The sequence below is a fragment of the Diorhabda carinulata genome, chromosome 8, assembly GCF_026250575.1.
Source record: "Diorhabda carinulata isolate Delta chromosome 8, icDioCari1.1, whole genome shotgun sequence".
In the NCBI taxonomy this organism is placed as follows: domain Eukaryota; kingdom Metazoa; phylum Arthropoda; class Insecta; order Coleoptera; family Chrysomelidae; genus Diorhabda; species Diorhabda carinulata.
The window spans coordinates 18,390,479-18,406,381 of record NC_079467.1 but is presented as its reverse complement, the minus strand read 5'-3'; the positions used below and the strand labels follow the sequence as shown (position 1 = coordinate 18,406,381).

The 15,903-nt window shown below is 30.4% G+C and overlaps 1 protein-coding gene across 3 annotated transcripts; it reads left to right on the top strand.

Moving 5' to 3' along the window:
- The first annotated feature begins 3,695 nt into the window (after positions 1–3,695).
- Positions 3,696–15,290, top strand: LOC130897186 (uncharacterized). 3 transcript variants are annotated; one of them, XM_057805914.1, is made up of 6 exons: positions 3,696–3,816; positions 12,427–12,528; positions 12,864–12,959; positions 13,217–13,294; positions 14,467–14,613; positions 15,119–15,290. In XM_057805914.1, the coding sequence occupies exons 2-6, from the start codon at positions 12,430–12,432 to the stop codon at positions 15,182–15,184; spliced, it is 486 nt and encodes a 161-aa protein (XP_057661897.1). In that variant the 5' UTR covers positions 3,696–3,816; positions 12,427–12,429; the 3' UTR covers positions 15,185–15,290. The 3 variants fall into 3 exon arrangements, with proteins under 3 accessions (XP_057661897.1, XP_057661899.1, XP_057661898.1); XM_057805916.1 differs by having other exon boundaries at positions 3,701–3,771; XM_057805915.1 differs by lacking the exon at positions 3,696–3,816 and adding an exon at positions 8,852–8,927.
- The last annotated feature ends 613 nt before the right edge of the window (positions 15,291–15,903 follow it).

Genomic DNA, 15,903 nt, shown 5'->3' with positions numbered 1-15,903 from the left:
CAAATCCTTCTATCAATGGGTGCAAATTGTGTGAAAATCCGTCCAGTGGTTTTCAATTTATGTGCAGATATATAAAACCGCAGACACAACTTAGATGTTTCTTTTATAATATGAGGTTATGTCTACTAATCTTCACGAAACCTCAAATTATTATATATCAAAATATTCCTCTCGAATCCCTCTATCGATAAGTAGTAGTTGCGTAAAAATCTGTCGAGTAGTTCTCAATTTATGTACAGATATACAAAATCGAAAATGCAACTAGTATTTCTTTTATAATATCAGGTTATGTCCACTAATCTTCACGAAACATTGACTTATCATACACCAAAATATTCCTCTAGAATCTCTCTATCGATTGGTGCAAACTTCGTGAAAATCAGCCCAGTAGTTTGTAAGCTTAATGCTCTTCAATTTCTCTCGTTCAAAAAAAATATATAAGTAGGTACATATTTCACGCAGCACTCTTTCAGTAAGTAGGTACCTCCATATCTACCTATGAGGTACTTTATGAGCAGTAACAACAATAACATTTAAGTTAAATCAAACGCACTGAAATAAGTAGAAACTGATTAATCACCATTTCTTGTGATTAATGAAATTACAGCAACAATTTTTAAGAATACTTCTAGAGGTACACTTATAAACACATTATAAGTAGAAAGAAATTTTAGTTTTCTCAACTTAGAACTATGTTATAATATGTTAAAGTTTTATCGTTCCGATTCCGATTGAGGTTAGGTCTAGCTAGACAAGCGCGCGCAAGTGTTGCGCGATAAAATTCGAATTTTTGATAAAATATTGAAGGTATGTAGTTACATAAAATCTGTAGGGGGACAAAATATATAAATAAAATCATTATGTTCAATTCGTGGTCCACCTAAGTCCTGGAACCAGCTGGAACCATAAGCCCCATGACCACCCCCTGGATCCGCCTTTGGAATAGTTGGGTAGATTCTTTAAATCCGCAAAGTTTTCTCAAGCCAGGGATGAAGTACACTATTAACTACTTTTTTGTAATCCACGAAAGAAGCGATCTTACTGTATTTGTCGAAGTACCATCGAATTCACAACAATTTGTTTTTTGTACCTTGGTGATCCTTTTTGCAACTTTTTGATCCGTCTAGAAGCTCTGTAGGAGCATATTAGTGAAGTCCAGTGCTAGATACTTTGGGATGTCGTCTGAGTTGTCTAAAAAGTAGGTAAATTTTTTCGGTACCCCCTTGTCTATGCTATGGGGTTTATCTGTTTTCCAGTTGTGGGTATTTTGGGTTACGTCATGAAATAATCAAATACCATGGGACTACGATGAGCAAAACTGTCATGTAACTCTGAACTGATAAAACATAGATTTTCCATACAACAAATATTCCAAAAGTAATGTTGATATTCCATGTATAATATGGAAAGAATAATAAAATATTACAAAGCTACATCATATCAAATTCTAGGAAAGGAATAGTACAAAAAATAAAATCTACTTTAACCTTTGAATTTATAGAGTAAATTTGATCGTTATAAAGACGGTAGGCGAAATTGACAGCCTCCGGGGAATAATTTATATTTCCTTGGAAGAAATAATATATCTATGTGACCTATTTACGGCAAATAATAGCTTTTAGAAAATTGGAATTCACGATAATCAAACTCTTATTGAGCACGCAGAATATTAAATCTCGAAACTTTTGTTGAAAATTTATTAGAATGAATGAGGTTATTCATTATACATTACCTTGGTTATTATTACATGAAAAAAGAAAAATTTTGTAGTAATAAGCGAATTTGATCCTGTTTGAATAGAATATTGAGGCACTCTTACGTAAATATACAAAGAGGAACTAATAAAAACTGAAATAGCGAGACCTTAGATAGAGCAACTCGAAGATAATTTTTCTGAAATTGTTTTTATCTTAGAAGAAGCTTGAAGAGATCAGCTATAGGAGAAACTCATGTGTACGAGTGGTTTCCTTGGTTTAAAAATGGCGATTTGTAGATTGATGTCTGACCTCGTGGAGGAACGTTAATCAAATATGTTAGTAGTGCGGAAAAGGAAGATCTATCCTTAATGATGCCAAAAAAGAGGAAGTCACGGAATGTTCAAAGCATATGAAGAATAATAAGACTGTCGATCGTAACCATATTTAAATAGTATGGCGATTGATACAAATAGGGCGAGATACGAATCCATGAGAATTGAACCAATGCATCATACTTTTCTGTTGTTAGAAAAAATACCACTTTTAGCGGTTATATACGAATATTTAACAAAAATATCTAGAAACACGTAGCATAAATGTAAAGAAAATATAGGGGAGTATTAAGAGGTCTTTAAAGCGGACCAAATTTTTATTATGAAGCAACTTTAAGAGGACACCAAATACAAAATCTCAGACTTCACATGCTATTTAGTTATCACAGTTAGGAAGATACCATCAAGACAAACAAAAATGTATAAGGCAATGAAAAAAGAGAATAGAATAAATAGAAAGAAGTGTATTTACTACTGGAAGAGAAGAGAGGAGAATAAAGTGATTAACGAGAAAAAATACGTAGTATTTGAAGACAGACGATGAAAAAACCGATAATATGATAGATTATGATGAAAATAATAATTAGAGATTAGAAAAAGTGGAAAAGTGGCAGAAATTGGATGTTTGGGACTCACTATGAACAATAAAAAAGACGAAGAAAGGAAATTTTAAAATGCAAAAGTGATCAAACAAGCAAGTTAGGCTCAAAAGATGTATCAGAAGCAGCTGAAATAAGAATGTAAAAAGCAATAATAAGATAGTCAATTACCAACTCATGTAAAATTTGGACAATAAACAAAAAAAGAGGAAAAAAAAATGGAAAAATAGGAACGTGGGATAATGAGGAAGATTTACATTGAAATCAAAACAGATAAAATATACGGAGAACTATTAGAATTGTATAAGAATCCATGTATGATCCATAAATTTAAAGTACTGACCAAGAAGACCAAGAAAAAAATGTTTAAAGAAAGTTAGAAGAGATTTTAAAACAGTGGAAGTGATAGACTGGCAAAGTGAGTGATGAAAATTAGAAAAATAATAGTAAGAAATATTGAAAGATATGAGAGCCGATGGTCAGATAAGTATGTAGGGCTGATATATATAATATGAAAGTTAAGTAAACTTTTGAAAAGTTTTGTTCAGACGATCAGTATTTTGAAACAACAGAAATCTCAATTAATACTGATCATCAAAAATCCAGAAGATAAAATGAAAAATTCGTGAAAACCCTCAATTATTCATACTGCCGTTTAAATAGTTCAAATAGATCGATTTAACTTCGGATAAAGGGTGATCTAGAGATATCTATCTAACTTATGAATATATGTATGTATGTTCCAATAAGACAATATTCTTTCATTCCAAGAAACACCTCCTTATTTCCTATTGAGTATCAGCGATCTAGTGACTAGACGTATCAAGTATCTCTTTTAACGAATAAGATTGAATGTTGTTTCCCCTATTTTTAATTTATTTACTGGTAGTTACAACCTACATAATCAAGTTTTTACTTTTATTGTGAATGAATCAATATATCAAAATATATGAATATTAGGCTATTTTTCTCACTAGGTATATATCCGTAAGCAATTATATAAGAAAGTTACTTAACAACAACCTTGACTTAATTGACAATTTTTATTTCCAACGTGAATTAGTCAGTGGATATTTTGTAGAATCTTAGTCTACATAACCTGCTGTATTTGATGAATATTTTCAGTATATATTAAAAAATTGTGTAAGTGTAGGAATATTTTAGATACGTTTGAGGTTAAGATTTAAAGTAAGTTGATTTTTTGTTTTTAATTCAGCATAGAATCTATAGTAAACTTCGTTATTTAATATTTGAAAATAGTCATGAATTTCGTTTGAATTACTGTATATTTGAAGTTGCAAAAAAAACGAAAAATTTATTCGTCACGTCATTGCAACAAAGTCCAATAATACCAAATTAAAAAATAATTAAAATATCATCCGATTAAATCTCCCACTGTTAATTGCAATAATTTTTCCTATGCTGTTATATACGAGTATTATAAAAATATGGGTATTTTTGCTTCAAATGAAACAAATTTTAATATTTATTATGAAATAGGAAAATATAATAGGGTGTTACAGTATATAATAAACTGTTTTTTTTTTAATTAAAAAATTCGCATCAACCGTATACTGGTTTTTAGCGATTCAGTAAAAATTATGCGTTTTAGTAAGGCATTCAAGCAGGAAGAAATTTAATTCGCTTAGATATGATCTAATTTTAGCATAGAAAGGTTTGTAGGTTCTGGGTTTGTTTAAAAAAAGATTTGTAAATTTCTGTTTTGTGCCTTTACATTCCATTATATGTTTTTTTTGATGCTTAAAAATCTGATTTTCGTAATATTGTAACTTTCAGTTGATATACGAAGGTAAAACAATAAGTTCGTTGCTATTTGTATAGAATATAGTTTTTGGATATCTTTTTCTATATCTCCGTGTACTATTTGTATAATCTTATCTCCATTTCTTTCCTAAAATGAGATTTGGATAGATAGTTTTGATTACAAATAGAAAATTCAATAGCAATTTTATCACAAATCGAATCTGGGCTTATTTTGACAAAAATTTCAATGGAATGACAATTTTAATGAAAATTAAATTTTGAGAACACATTTTTTGATAAAATTTATATTTGAAAATTGATAAATGAAATGAAAAATAAATTCTTGCTCAAATTATATTTGAAAAGTTATTGTTTCTCTTTCTGAATCCCACTTTATTTGTAAATTTGAAATTTTTTTTCGAAATCACACATTTGTACCGGGTGTCTCAATAAGAATGGCTCTCGGCCATATCTCGGGAACCGTTTATAGTTCAACTTAGGGAAAAAAAATTATAACAAAAGTGACCTAGAGAAAAACCTGAAAATTCTTTACAGAGCTGTGGGTCCACCGCCAGAGGGCGTAATTAAATACCAAAAATTATAAAATGAATAATTCACAAATTTTGCCTAATTAAGATGCATTTAAACTATGATTATCGTATTCTTCTAGAAATTCAGCGTATATTTAATTCTACAAGTTTTAATTTTTCTCTTCAAATAAGAGGTGAGGAGAAGCGGGAACTTTATTATGAAAAAACGCCTGTAAGTCCAGTTCTACTTAACCTATCTATGCAAACTTAGTCTTTTTGAAGAGAGCTCCTTTCTACCAATGTAAGAGTTATAATTTCGGAACAACTTAATGAGTATGTTGGTTGGAAACATGCAGTTTCAATTAAAGAATATAGAAGTAGACCAAACTAGCAAGAGAATAGCGGAAACCGTATGTCGATATCTTTTTCGTATTACGAGATATCTTAAGAAATGTGTAAATTTTAAGCATTTTCCTTCCTTCCATAAATTACTCTTGTTGACTGGACTTGTTGACTGAACGGATTTTAACATTTTTTTACTCCTCAAAATTATCTTTCCTTGTTCTATTAATAATAATTCCAATTATTATGTCAATATTATTTATGCTGTCACCGGGAAACTGCGTTAAAGGAAGTTAAAATAGAAATATATAAAAACGATTCTTTTAAACGAAGAAGCATTTGATATGATAGGCATTTACTTTGAATGTATGAGATGGGTGTCCGGCGTATTTCTCCACACATGTTGAAGAAATTTCAGACAATGCTTACCTTGATAGGTGGATAGGACGAGGAGGCCTATTTTGTTTGCCAGCCAGGTTACCAGTCTTAACCGTTTTAGATTTCTATCTCTGGGGCCGGATTAAAGAACTTCAATTAGACGCCATTCAGAGTATTTCGAGAGCAGAAATTGAGACTACTGTTCAATCTACTCTTCAAAGAATAAACGCTTGTGTCGAAAATGATGAGCGACAATTAGGTCGCCACTAAAGAGGTACCTTACGTTATATTTCTATTTTAACTTCCATAACGCAGTTTTCCGGTGACAACATGAATAATATTGACATAATAATTGGAACGATTATTAATAGAATAAGGAAAGACAAATTTGAGGAGTAAAAATGTTAAAATCCGTTCGGTGAACCTGGAGTAATTTATGTTGAAAGGAAAATTACACATTTCATACACAGGATATCTCGTAATACGGAAAAGATATCGACATGCGGTTTTCGCTATTCTCTTGCTAATTTGGTCTACTTCTATATTCCTTAATTGAAACTGCATGTTTACAACCAACAATTTTCAAGGATAGCTATATTTAAAAATTGAAATCACTATCGTCCCCTAGCGTATACGTTACTCATTAAGTTGTTCCGAAATTATAACTCTTACATTGGTAGAAAGGAGCTCTCTTCAAAAAGACTAAGTTTGCATAGATAGGTTAAGTAGAACTGGACTTACAGGCGTTTTTTCATAATAAAGTTCCCGCTTCTCCTCACCTCTTATTTGAAGAAATAGATTAAAACTTGTAGAATTAAATATACGCTGAATTTCTAGAAGAACACGATAATCATAGTTTAAATGCATCTTAATTAGACAAAATTTGTGAATTATTCATTTTATAATTTTTGGTATTTAATTACGCCCTCTGGTGGTAGACCTACAACTCTGTAAATAATATCCAGGTTTTTCTCTAGGTCACTTTTGTTATAATTTTTTTCCCCAAGCTGTACTATAAACGGTTCCCTAGATATAGCCGAGAGCCATTCTTATTCAGACACCCGGTACAGTTGAAATTTCAATTGAAAACTAATTTTTGGTACAAAGCGGATACAGAAAATTTATTTTTTGTCCAAATTAATTGAAAATCATTTTTGCTGCTAGGTAATGAAATTTTTGCAATGATATCTTGTTCAGCTTTTTCAAACCATTGAAATTTGTATTTGAATAGCAGTCTTTGTTCTACACAAATTAAAAAACACTATTTTTTCAACAAATGTGTATGAGCACGACGTTTTCCATAATTTTGCTTTGAATTTTTGCTTTAAAATTTATTGGAATGAATTATTGTACCATGTAGATATGCCCAACTCTGCATTTAGAAAAGCAGTTATTGGTGCAACTTTGAATTTTGGATAGAATGATAGAATTTGAAGACGAAAAACATTTTTATCCAAATTTGACTTCAAGAATAAGAGTCAACGTAAAGAGATGAATTTTTTTACGAAGCATGTTTTTTTGAAAATCTATTATTATGAAAAAGTGAATCAAATCAAAGCTAGATAAGCAGTTTTTGTTCAAACATAAATCTAAGAAGACATTTTTTGACGAAATGGAAAAGCAAGTAATTTTGAACTGATGGTTAACGAAGCAATTTCTGCACACATAAAAATTGAAGATGCCGTTTTTTGACAGAATTTAAATTGAGAAAACTATTATTATGCATACTGATGTTGGACAATCATTCATTCTCATTCTTCAAATCATAAAAGCAATTAGTGCAAATTGTCAAAGAAGCGGTTTTTGTCCAAATTAAAGTGAAAAATCCTATTTTTCTTGACGGAATTTTAACTAAAAAAGATAAATTTGTGCAAACTAATGTTGGATAAGCGGTTTTAGTTGAAATAAAAATCTAATAAAGCATTTTTTGAGAAAATCCAAACTGAGAAAGCAATTAATGTTCAAATAATGATTAAAGTAGCACCTTTTGTCTAAATAAAACAGAATTTTAAATAAAAAATCAATTTTATACAAATCAAACTGATTAGGAGCTATTTCTGGATAAAATGTTTAAAAAAAATAAATTTTGTGAATTAATTTTCTCCTCCAAACTAATAATAGTATATTTTTTGTCTCATATCACTTATCAAAGTGAATTATATCTGTAAACCTATTTTTTCCTCTTCCTCTATTTGAAAAAGACATTTTACAATATAGTTTAGATTGGAGGAATTGATTCTCCTTTAAATCAAAATTGAATAGGTGACTTTGGTCCTTCTGCGCTCTTTAAATTTGGTTAATTCATGTTTGTGCAGATTGCAATTATTAAATAAATTCAAACCCACATAAAAATTGGGATATTTTAGTTTCTCTTCGAAATTGAAAAATTTAAATGTGGAAATTATTTTTTGCTCAAATTGGATTTGCAGAAGCAAAATCGAAAAATCCATTATTGTCTATTATTGTCAATGCATTTTTTGACAAAAAATGTCTCTGAATATCACAATTCATAGAAAAATATTTAAAGCCAACTGATCAACTATCCTATTTTTGCTTATGGGATATTCGAAGCACAGAAAAACTCATCAACTGAAGGTAAACGGTGTTACTTTCCATCCATTGATATGAATAAACAAAAAGAAAAATTTCATTCATATTAATTAGAATATGTACTTTCTTTTGTATACTTTTTGCGCAACATGCTACCCACGCGTTTTGAATTCTTTGTACGTTCAAAGAATACAAATAATCGTTTCAATAATTGTGAAAAAATCATTTCTACGTATTTCCCAACAACCATCAATTTCCTATTATTACTAACTTCTCAAAATCCAACAAACGCTTCATAATTTCCAATTTACTTCTGCCAAATTAAAAAATTCTTTTGGAACATATCAACAGGATAATTGATAAAAATAATAAGCAGTGCGAACCATTTTTCTGTTATAAACACAAACAAAGCTATTTTTTGACAGAATTTGAATTTAGTAGGCCATTTTTGTGCAAATTTACATCCAAATGAAAATCTAAGAACTGATTATTCAAGAAAATTTGGAAATAAATGGTGAAAATGTTCAATAAGAATAATATTCGTTTAACCCGACTAACAGCTGGAACTATAGAAAGAGAGAGTGATGAATAGCAGGAGGGGAAACTGTGTCATAACATCATGCAACTGAATCGATTTAAAAAATACAGACGTACTTAGTTTGTAGTACCATGTATCGGAAAAACGTGGATAAGTTTTTTTATAAGTGATAGTATTATTATGTTTCGTTGATTTGGGTAAGTTTGAACATCAAAAATTAATTTCTTCTCTATTGTTTTCAAGATCTACTATGAAGTCGCAACTCCAAATATTCATATGGTTCATAGGTGATTTAACCAGCAATTGAATAAGCCATCGTTCAATGTGATATTTCTTTATATAGAGCATTGTTAGTCGAATATAGAAACACCCTGTATATACAAGACTCGTTTAAAAAGTTTCGACCGGAATATTTTCAATATAAATAAGTATTTCCAAAATTCTAACTATTTTTAAGGCCTAATGTCTCTTTGATCATTGTATAATTCAGTCGTTGTGAAATTTTTCGTTTTAGCTAAAATTCACCAGATCTATTCTTTTTCATTTTTCCTAGCCTCAAACTCTATAGAATAATCATTTTTCTTCCAAATTTTGATCATTGAACTGACGTTTAAATATAAAAAATGAGTACAAAAAACTTTTTTCTTTCAATAAAATGCTGCATGAAAAACGTATAACATATGACTATTTGGCTGTATGACTTTAAACAACTAGAGGTGGGTAAATAGTTAACGCTAGGTACTTCCAAAACAGAACAACCGCTTCTTCAGGTGTAGAAAAGCGTTTTTTTAATCTTTAGAAATAAGGAGGAATCATTGAATTCCGCACAAGGATTGTACGACGGATGACCCATCAATTCGATGTTTTAACTGTTCAAAACCGTTTTTATTTGAACTGATGTGTGAGAGCTCGCACTGTAATGAAGGAGAATGATATGATTGGTTTCACTGATTTTTTCACACAGATCGTCCCAACGAATGCTGGTGTGTACCACTCAGAATTGACGACTCCACGTTACTCTAATGGAACGGTGGTGTCATGTCCAGTTATTCCGAAAAAACAGGCGACTATTTGCGGGTGCGAACAACTTTTGTTAAATTTGGTCTTGAAAGACCCATACAGTTGATTTTTGTTTAGTTTCGGGTTCATATGCTTAGAGTCGTCGACTGTCATTAACTTATATACATATTTTGAAGCACGGTCAATTAATTTGTTCCAGCATTTATTCGCATGTTTTGAGGGATTGTCAAATTCTCCAACGTAACGTGAATAAATCTTTGTTACAGCCAAATATGACGCCCTTTACGAAATTAATTCTGTAGCGAAGTTCAATAATGATTGTTGATTGAATTCACGACGAAAATTTTCTGATTTTTTGAACAAAGTTTAGTGGGAACTTAGGTACTCCCGAAATATTTCATTGTGTTGCAAATCTATTTACTTTTATATGTAGCCTCTATTTTCCATAGACCTATCAAAATAATTCGACAAAGGTTTTAAATAAAACAATGCGCTATGTAAAAATAACAAGTTGTACTACCCATATATAGTGGTTAACGTATTTTTTACGATATTGATAACAGAATTATTGAGCGGTCAAGATATAGTAAAAAACTCATACCAATACTCCAGAAATAAACGTATTTAGTTATGAATTACTTGTATAAGACATATTTTTGGATTAAATAAGAAATTCATTCAATATATTCACTAATAATTCATCTGTAGTTTCCCAGTTATATCAGTTTATATTTTGATTTAAACTAGTAAATTTGTTTTGTAATAGGCTACGACTAAATCAATGAATTAGTTATACCGATGTAAATTATATAACAACTTTCATATTATATATTACATAGTAAATTCTCGTTATAGTATACGTCATATTCATTTCTTGAGAGCTAGAATCAAAACAGAACCAAACCAACACAATATTGTTTTGCCTTGTATCTTACCACACACTCCCATATGAAGTTAATTGGTTATTTCTCAGTCGATTAACTCATGAATTTTGAGTCAACAATAACACGTGGAATAAACATACTAATTGCTCTTAGCTGCACGTGGTATACATGATTTGAGCCACCCGTTGGTATATAATATTACTGAAAACGATGAGTTTTGGTTGATGAAAATTGTTGCTACTTGTATAACTAAATCCTGTTATGTTTTTACAATATTCTTCGAACTAGTAAATTCCAACAATTATTTTGAATATTATGTCATATAAAGGTACACATTTGAATAGCAAGCGAATTGGGAATTGATATTGGATTCAGGAGCGTTCAGTGATTCATCCATTGCACCCGAGGAAATCTATGAGGAAAAATTCATAACAGTGCATATTATGGAAACATACGCTTCAACTGATTCCTTTAGAATCAAATGAGATCACCTCCTAGTACCTAAGAAGATCCTATGAAGAAAATTTTTAGTTTGTTCACCTATATGTAGCTATTCTATCCATTAGAGTATTGATTGAACCATAGAACAGAAATTTGAGAAATTAGTGGTAGCAATTTTCGATCGTTTAATCTTCCATTGACTATCGTTTACCATTAGATGTATTAATCCCTAGTGACTCGCAACAGTTAGAAATGTGTTTGTCCTTTGATTCTTATTAATAACGTGATCAATACAGGCGATGACCTCCGTTATCTCTGTTCTCCCTTTGTCGCTATAGAAAGCAGCCTCAAGTTCTGTCTTGAACCCATCTAAGTACTGAACATCACCTTTTCAATTGATAAACATGTTAGTGAAGCCTTCTATATAAATATCACCTCTTACTATTACTGACATGTCATCATCGTTTGCTCTTCCGTCTACAGATACGTCTATTATTGCCAAGTTGACAATATCTGGACTTGTAATCTTTCCAGCGGAAATAACTTCTAGTAAAGTGTCGCTGAATGTAGTAAAAACCGTTTCAGACTTTCATCATTATTCATCCAAAGCCCTTATTGGTCTATTTCGATTTCTTGTACCTCTTCGAATCTAAATGATCTGAATATCTCATGAGCAGCATTGTCCAATCATTGCACTAGCTGCAGAATTATCTTCTGAGGTGGAATTGTCATTTCAGTGACGTTAGTTTCAATTTTCTATTTTCATTTTGTGCATTTTAGAAAACTTACCTGATTTTACCTGTTGCCTTCTAGATCACGCATCGAGAAAATTAGACATCTCTTAGACAATCTAAGGGTTCACTGGAGGTACCTTGAAATTTAATTCTAAAATTGTGGCAGCAGAAAGGACGGTCATAATCTAAATATAGAAGATTTTTGAGATATATTTTTTTGTACAAGGAGATAATAAGAAAGCTTTGTATTATTTCTATATAAATCAGAATCTTTAGATAGTCCGGGGTCCAATGAAATGGAAGAGGAGACTAGTTTAGTTCACGTGTAATTTCCGTTTCATCAAGATATAGAACGACACCTGCTCTGGGCACTGGTATACGGTAGAACCGCTCAAGCTGATCAAACAAGATACTTAAAAAAGATATGAGGAAGCAACTCCAATACAAATTTTGTTCAAATGCGTTTCTCTCCAGGGGTATAAAAAAATACAATGAAATCAAGGAGATAGATATGTACTCTAATCACTTTCGATAACATCTTTAATAGTATTAATGGTAGAGAATTATCATCACCACTAGTTTCACTTATATTTCATATTTCTCTCATTTGTTTGCAGAAAATGAAAAATATTATTTTCACGCAAATTATCATTATATGCATTGGAGTAATTTATGTGGAGATGGCTCTACAACCTATACCTACATCAAAAGAAAGTATCGTGAGTATGTTTTTTTATTAGTATGAGGGAAATGAACTGGCCTGGTATCACATACTTATTGTTATGTTTTGCATTGAGTCCTCCCTTCACTTAACCCTAAACATTTTTTGTGAAAATTTCTTTGTATCAAATCACGTCCTTCAAGAATATCCCATATTCTGAATGTAGCTTCTGTCATTCTTCTACGCATAGTGGAAGTTTAATTCTCTTTTTTGTATAGCTCATTTGACTGACATAAAACATCCATGATTCGAGAAATCTCCTTCTAAATTTTTTATTTAATTTTTTTTCAATTCATTAAAAACTATATTTAAGGTAAATCATTTTGTTTCTAGGCCTCAGATTATAAAATGCGAGGTTTGAGAAGAGAAAACAGAGCGACGACATCTAGACCTGGATTTTTCAAAACATTGTTTTCCGTAATTTATGAGGTAAATAACAATGTGAATCTATTAAATAAAGAAGCTGGAATGTTGATAAAAATTCTAATAACATATTTCAGTAGACAAAGAGAATACGAATATTTCGGTAACCAAGTCTGAAGAAGCAGAATTGGTTATTGAAACGTAATGTACAAACGAGTGTTGTCTAAATCTACGATGCAACGTGCTTAGTATGAATATTACCAAAACTTTTAACTAAAAGGTGAGAATTTTTACAGGTGATTGAATAGATTTTTGTTTTCCAGCAATGGGATGATACAAGACAAACATCAGCATCAATTAAAAAAATGATAGATGATAATTTTTTACCAGAAAATATGGAAGTGAGTTTAAATAAATTATTATGAAATTATTTCTCAGAATATCATTATTTTGTTATGGAAATGGTTCGTGTCAAACGGGAAATCAATATTGGAAAGTAAGAAAAGTTCAATGTCACCTTCGCCGACTTAGACAACAGCGCATTTTTTCTGAATTTTCATAAGCTGAAGTTGTAAATAGTATATAGTAAATAGTAAAAACAAATCTCAAAATGAAGAAATTCAACATATTTGAATACAAGGTCGCTTTTAGTCCTTAAGTAAACTTCACTCTGAATTAGAGCGCCCTTTATTATCACCATAAATGAAATTCAATCGACTCGTTTAGGGAAAAAAATGTATTAAAATGGTTCGAGATTTCCAAAAGAGCATTAAAGAACTTGGGGAAGATTTTGATCAAATCAAGTCTTCCAAATCCAACATATTAAATTTCAAAGAAGGTTGAGTCATTTTCCTTGAATATCTTAACACCCAGAAGACTTTTGTCACAAGATTTTCGTCTTCGCGCATGAGATTCATAAATCCCATTCTACTACTGTAACGTTTTACGTATTTTTTACACTATTTTTATTCGTGGGGTGAATTAATGAACACTGTCTCATAGGTTCTTAATTTATTTACACACTATACACTACACTTAACTTATAATAATGCACTTATAAATATCACCTTAATAATTTCTGCGTTTATTTCCACAAATTAGTTCTTTTCTCTCTCTTTGACTATTTATTTAAAACTAACTAACTAACTGCGTTCACAAAAATCATTTATATACCTAAATAAAATTCTATAAAGTTCTAGAAGAAAAAAAAAACAAAATAAATAAATAATTGTATACAAATTATATACATCAAGTTCCTATTTATAAAAAATGTGAAAGACGCTACCCGAAAATTTTTAAAATTCCATAGTAGCTGAACAGGGACGGCTTAGGGAACTATTTTGTGTAATTACTTATTTCAACATAGAGACGATCTCAATAAAACTCAAGAGGAAATTACCATGAACTATCGAGCTTAATATTATTCTAAAAATTCGTGAAAAAACCATTGAACTTCTGTATTGTAAGACTTTGATTAATAAATTTTATGTTTTAAACTTTGGGAATATACGTTGAATATGTTTCACTTGAAAAAAGGTTTTAAAACATTCTTTAGTAGCTGTTTTCTTTATAGAAATCTCAAACAACAGTTCCGCCAGGTACAAATGTTTCTACCACAGAGGACAATCGAATCACAAGAACTGAGTTGCAGAGGATACTCTTGAGGAATCTAAGAGGCCTACAGAAACTTTTCCAAGTGGAGTTGAATCAGGCACTCAAAGTGAGTTTAGTTTCTAGTTAATATAGATCCTTAGAAGCTAGATGGGGGATTATTCCAAGAAAAATGAGAATGGAGAAATCTTCATTTAATTTATTAATTCACGAGCTAATGTGATTCATATTCTTATGAAGCATATTTTTCTCAAAAAAAATTTTTTGAAGCAATTTGACGTGTAGTTCCTCAAATTTGAGTTGTCTTCTTGTTTTATGATTCATTTGAATAAATATTTTATAAATAAACTAGTTAAAAGTTTAAAACAATAGAAGTATGATCAGAAAGCTTCTCATGTACGAGGCAACTAACCTTAAATTTCTCTTTTTCTCTGTTTGGAATTGCTAAATATGTAATATCGTGACACCAATTTTCTAAGTTTTTTTTATGCATGGAATAATTTTCATTCAATTTTTTTTCTCTGTAAACCTTACAGGAAACAAAATAATAGTGAATTACTTAGTTTATATAATATGGGCTTTGGTTAGGTATTAAACAAATTGTTTTTTTCTAGCAATCTGAGAAGACTAATCAACAATTCAGAAAAAATGTCACAAAAGAAGTCAGCAAATTCCTCTGATAACCAAAAAAACAACATTCGTGATATACTGCTCAATATTTTTTTTATTTATTATAATTTGACCTAAAAAATAATTATTGATCATTAAACTCATTTTTTTGTATATTTCATTTGAATAAATATTTTATAAATTAAATAGTTTTATTCGTCAATAATTTTCTCATACATTAGAATAGTTGTACCCTCACTTTGAATTATTTACATTCTCTTATTCTAAGATAACATAAAGATCTCTGGCAATCAAAATACCAACCTCCTAGCTTCATCTACATCTTTACATAGATGTAAAGATCTCAAATATAACATTCAATAATGAAGCAGAAACTTATTGTATGAACATGGTATAAAACCTTCGGGACATCGAATTTTTACGAACAATATAGATATAAAATAATCATCATGAAGAAGTTGAGGACCACCACCAACATGTTTAACTTTTAGTCACATCATTTCAACGTCTTCCAACTGAAATGCCATCATTCAAATACTGAACGTGAATTCAACCACGGATATGATGTACGTCAATTATATTTGCTTTTCAAACAGAGTTTTTGCTTTCAAATCCAGCCTCACAGATATGCTAGATTGTATCGATAAATAAAAGGATTCATCTGCTTCCTTGAAAATGATGAACAGTTATCTATTTCATAGTTATGTTTGTCATCTTGAGCTCATTATATAATTACCTTATTTTCTATTTATTTTTAAATTACGTTGAG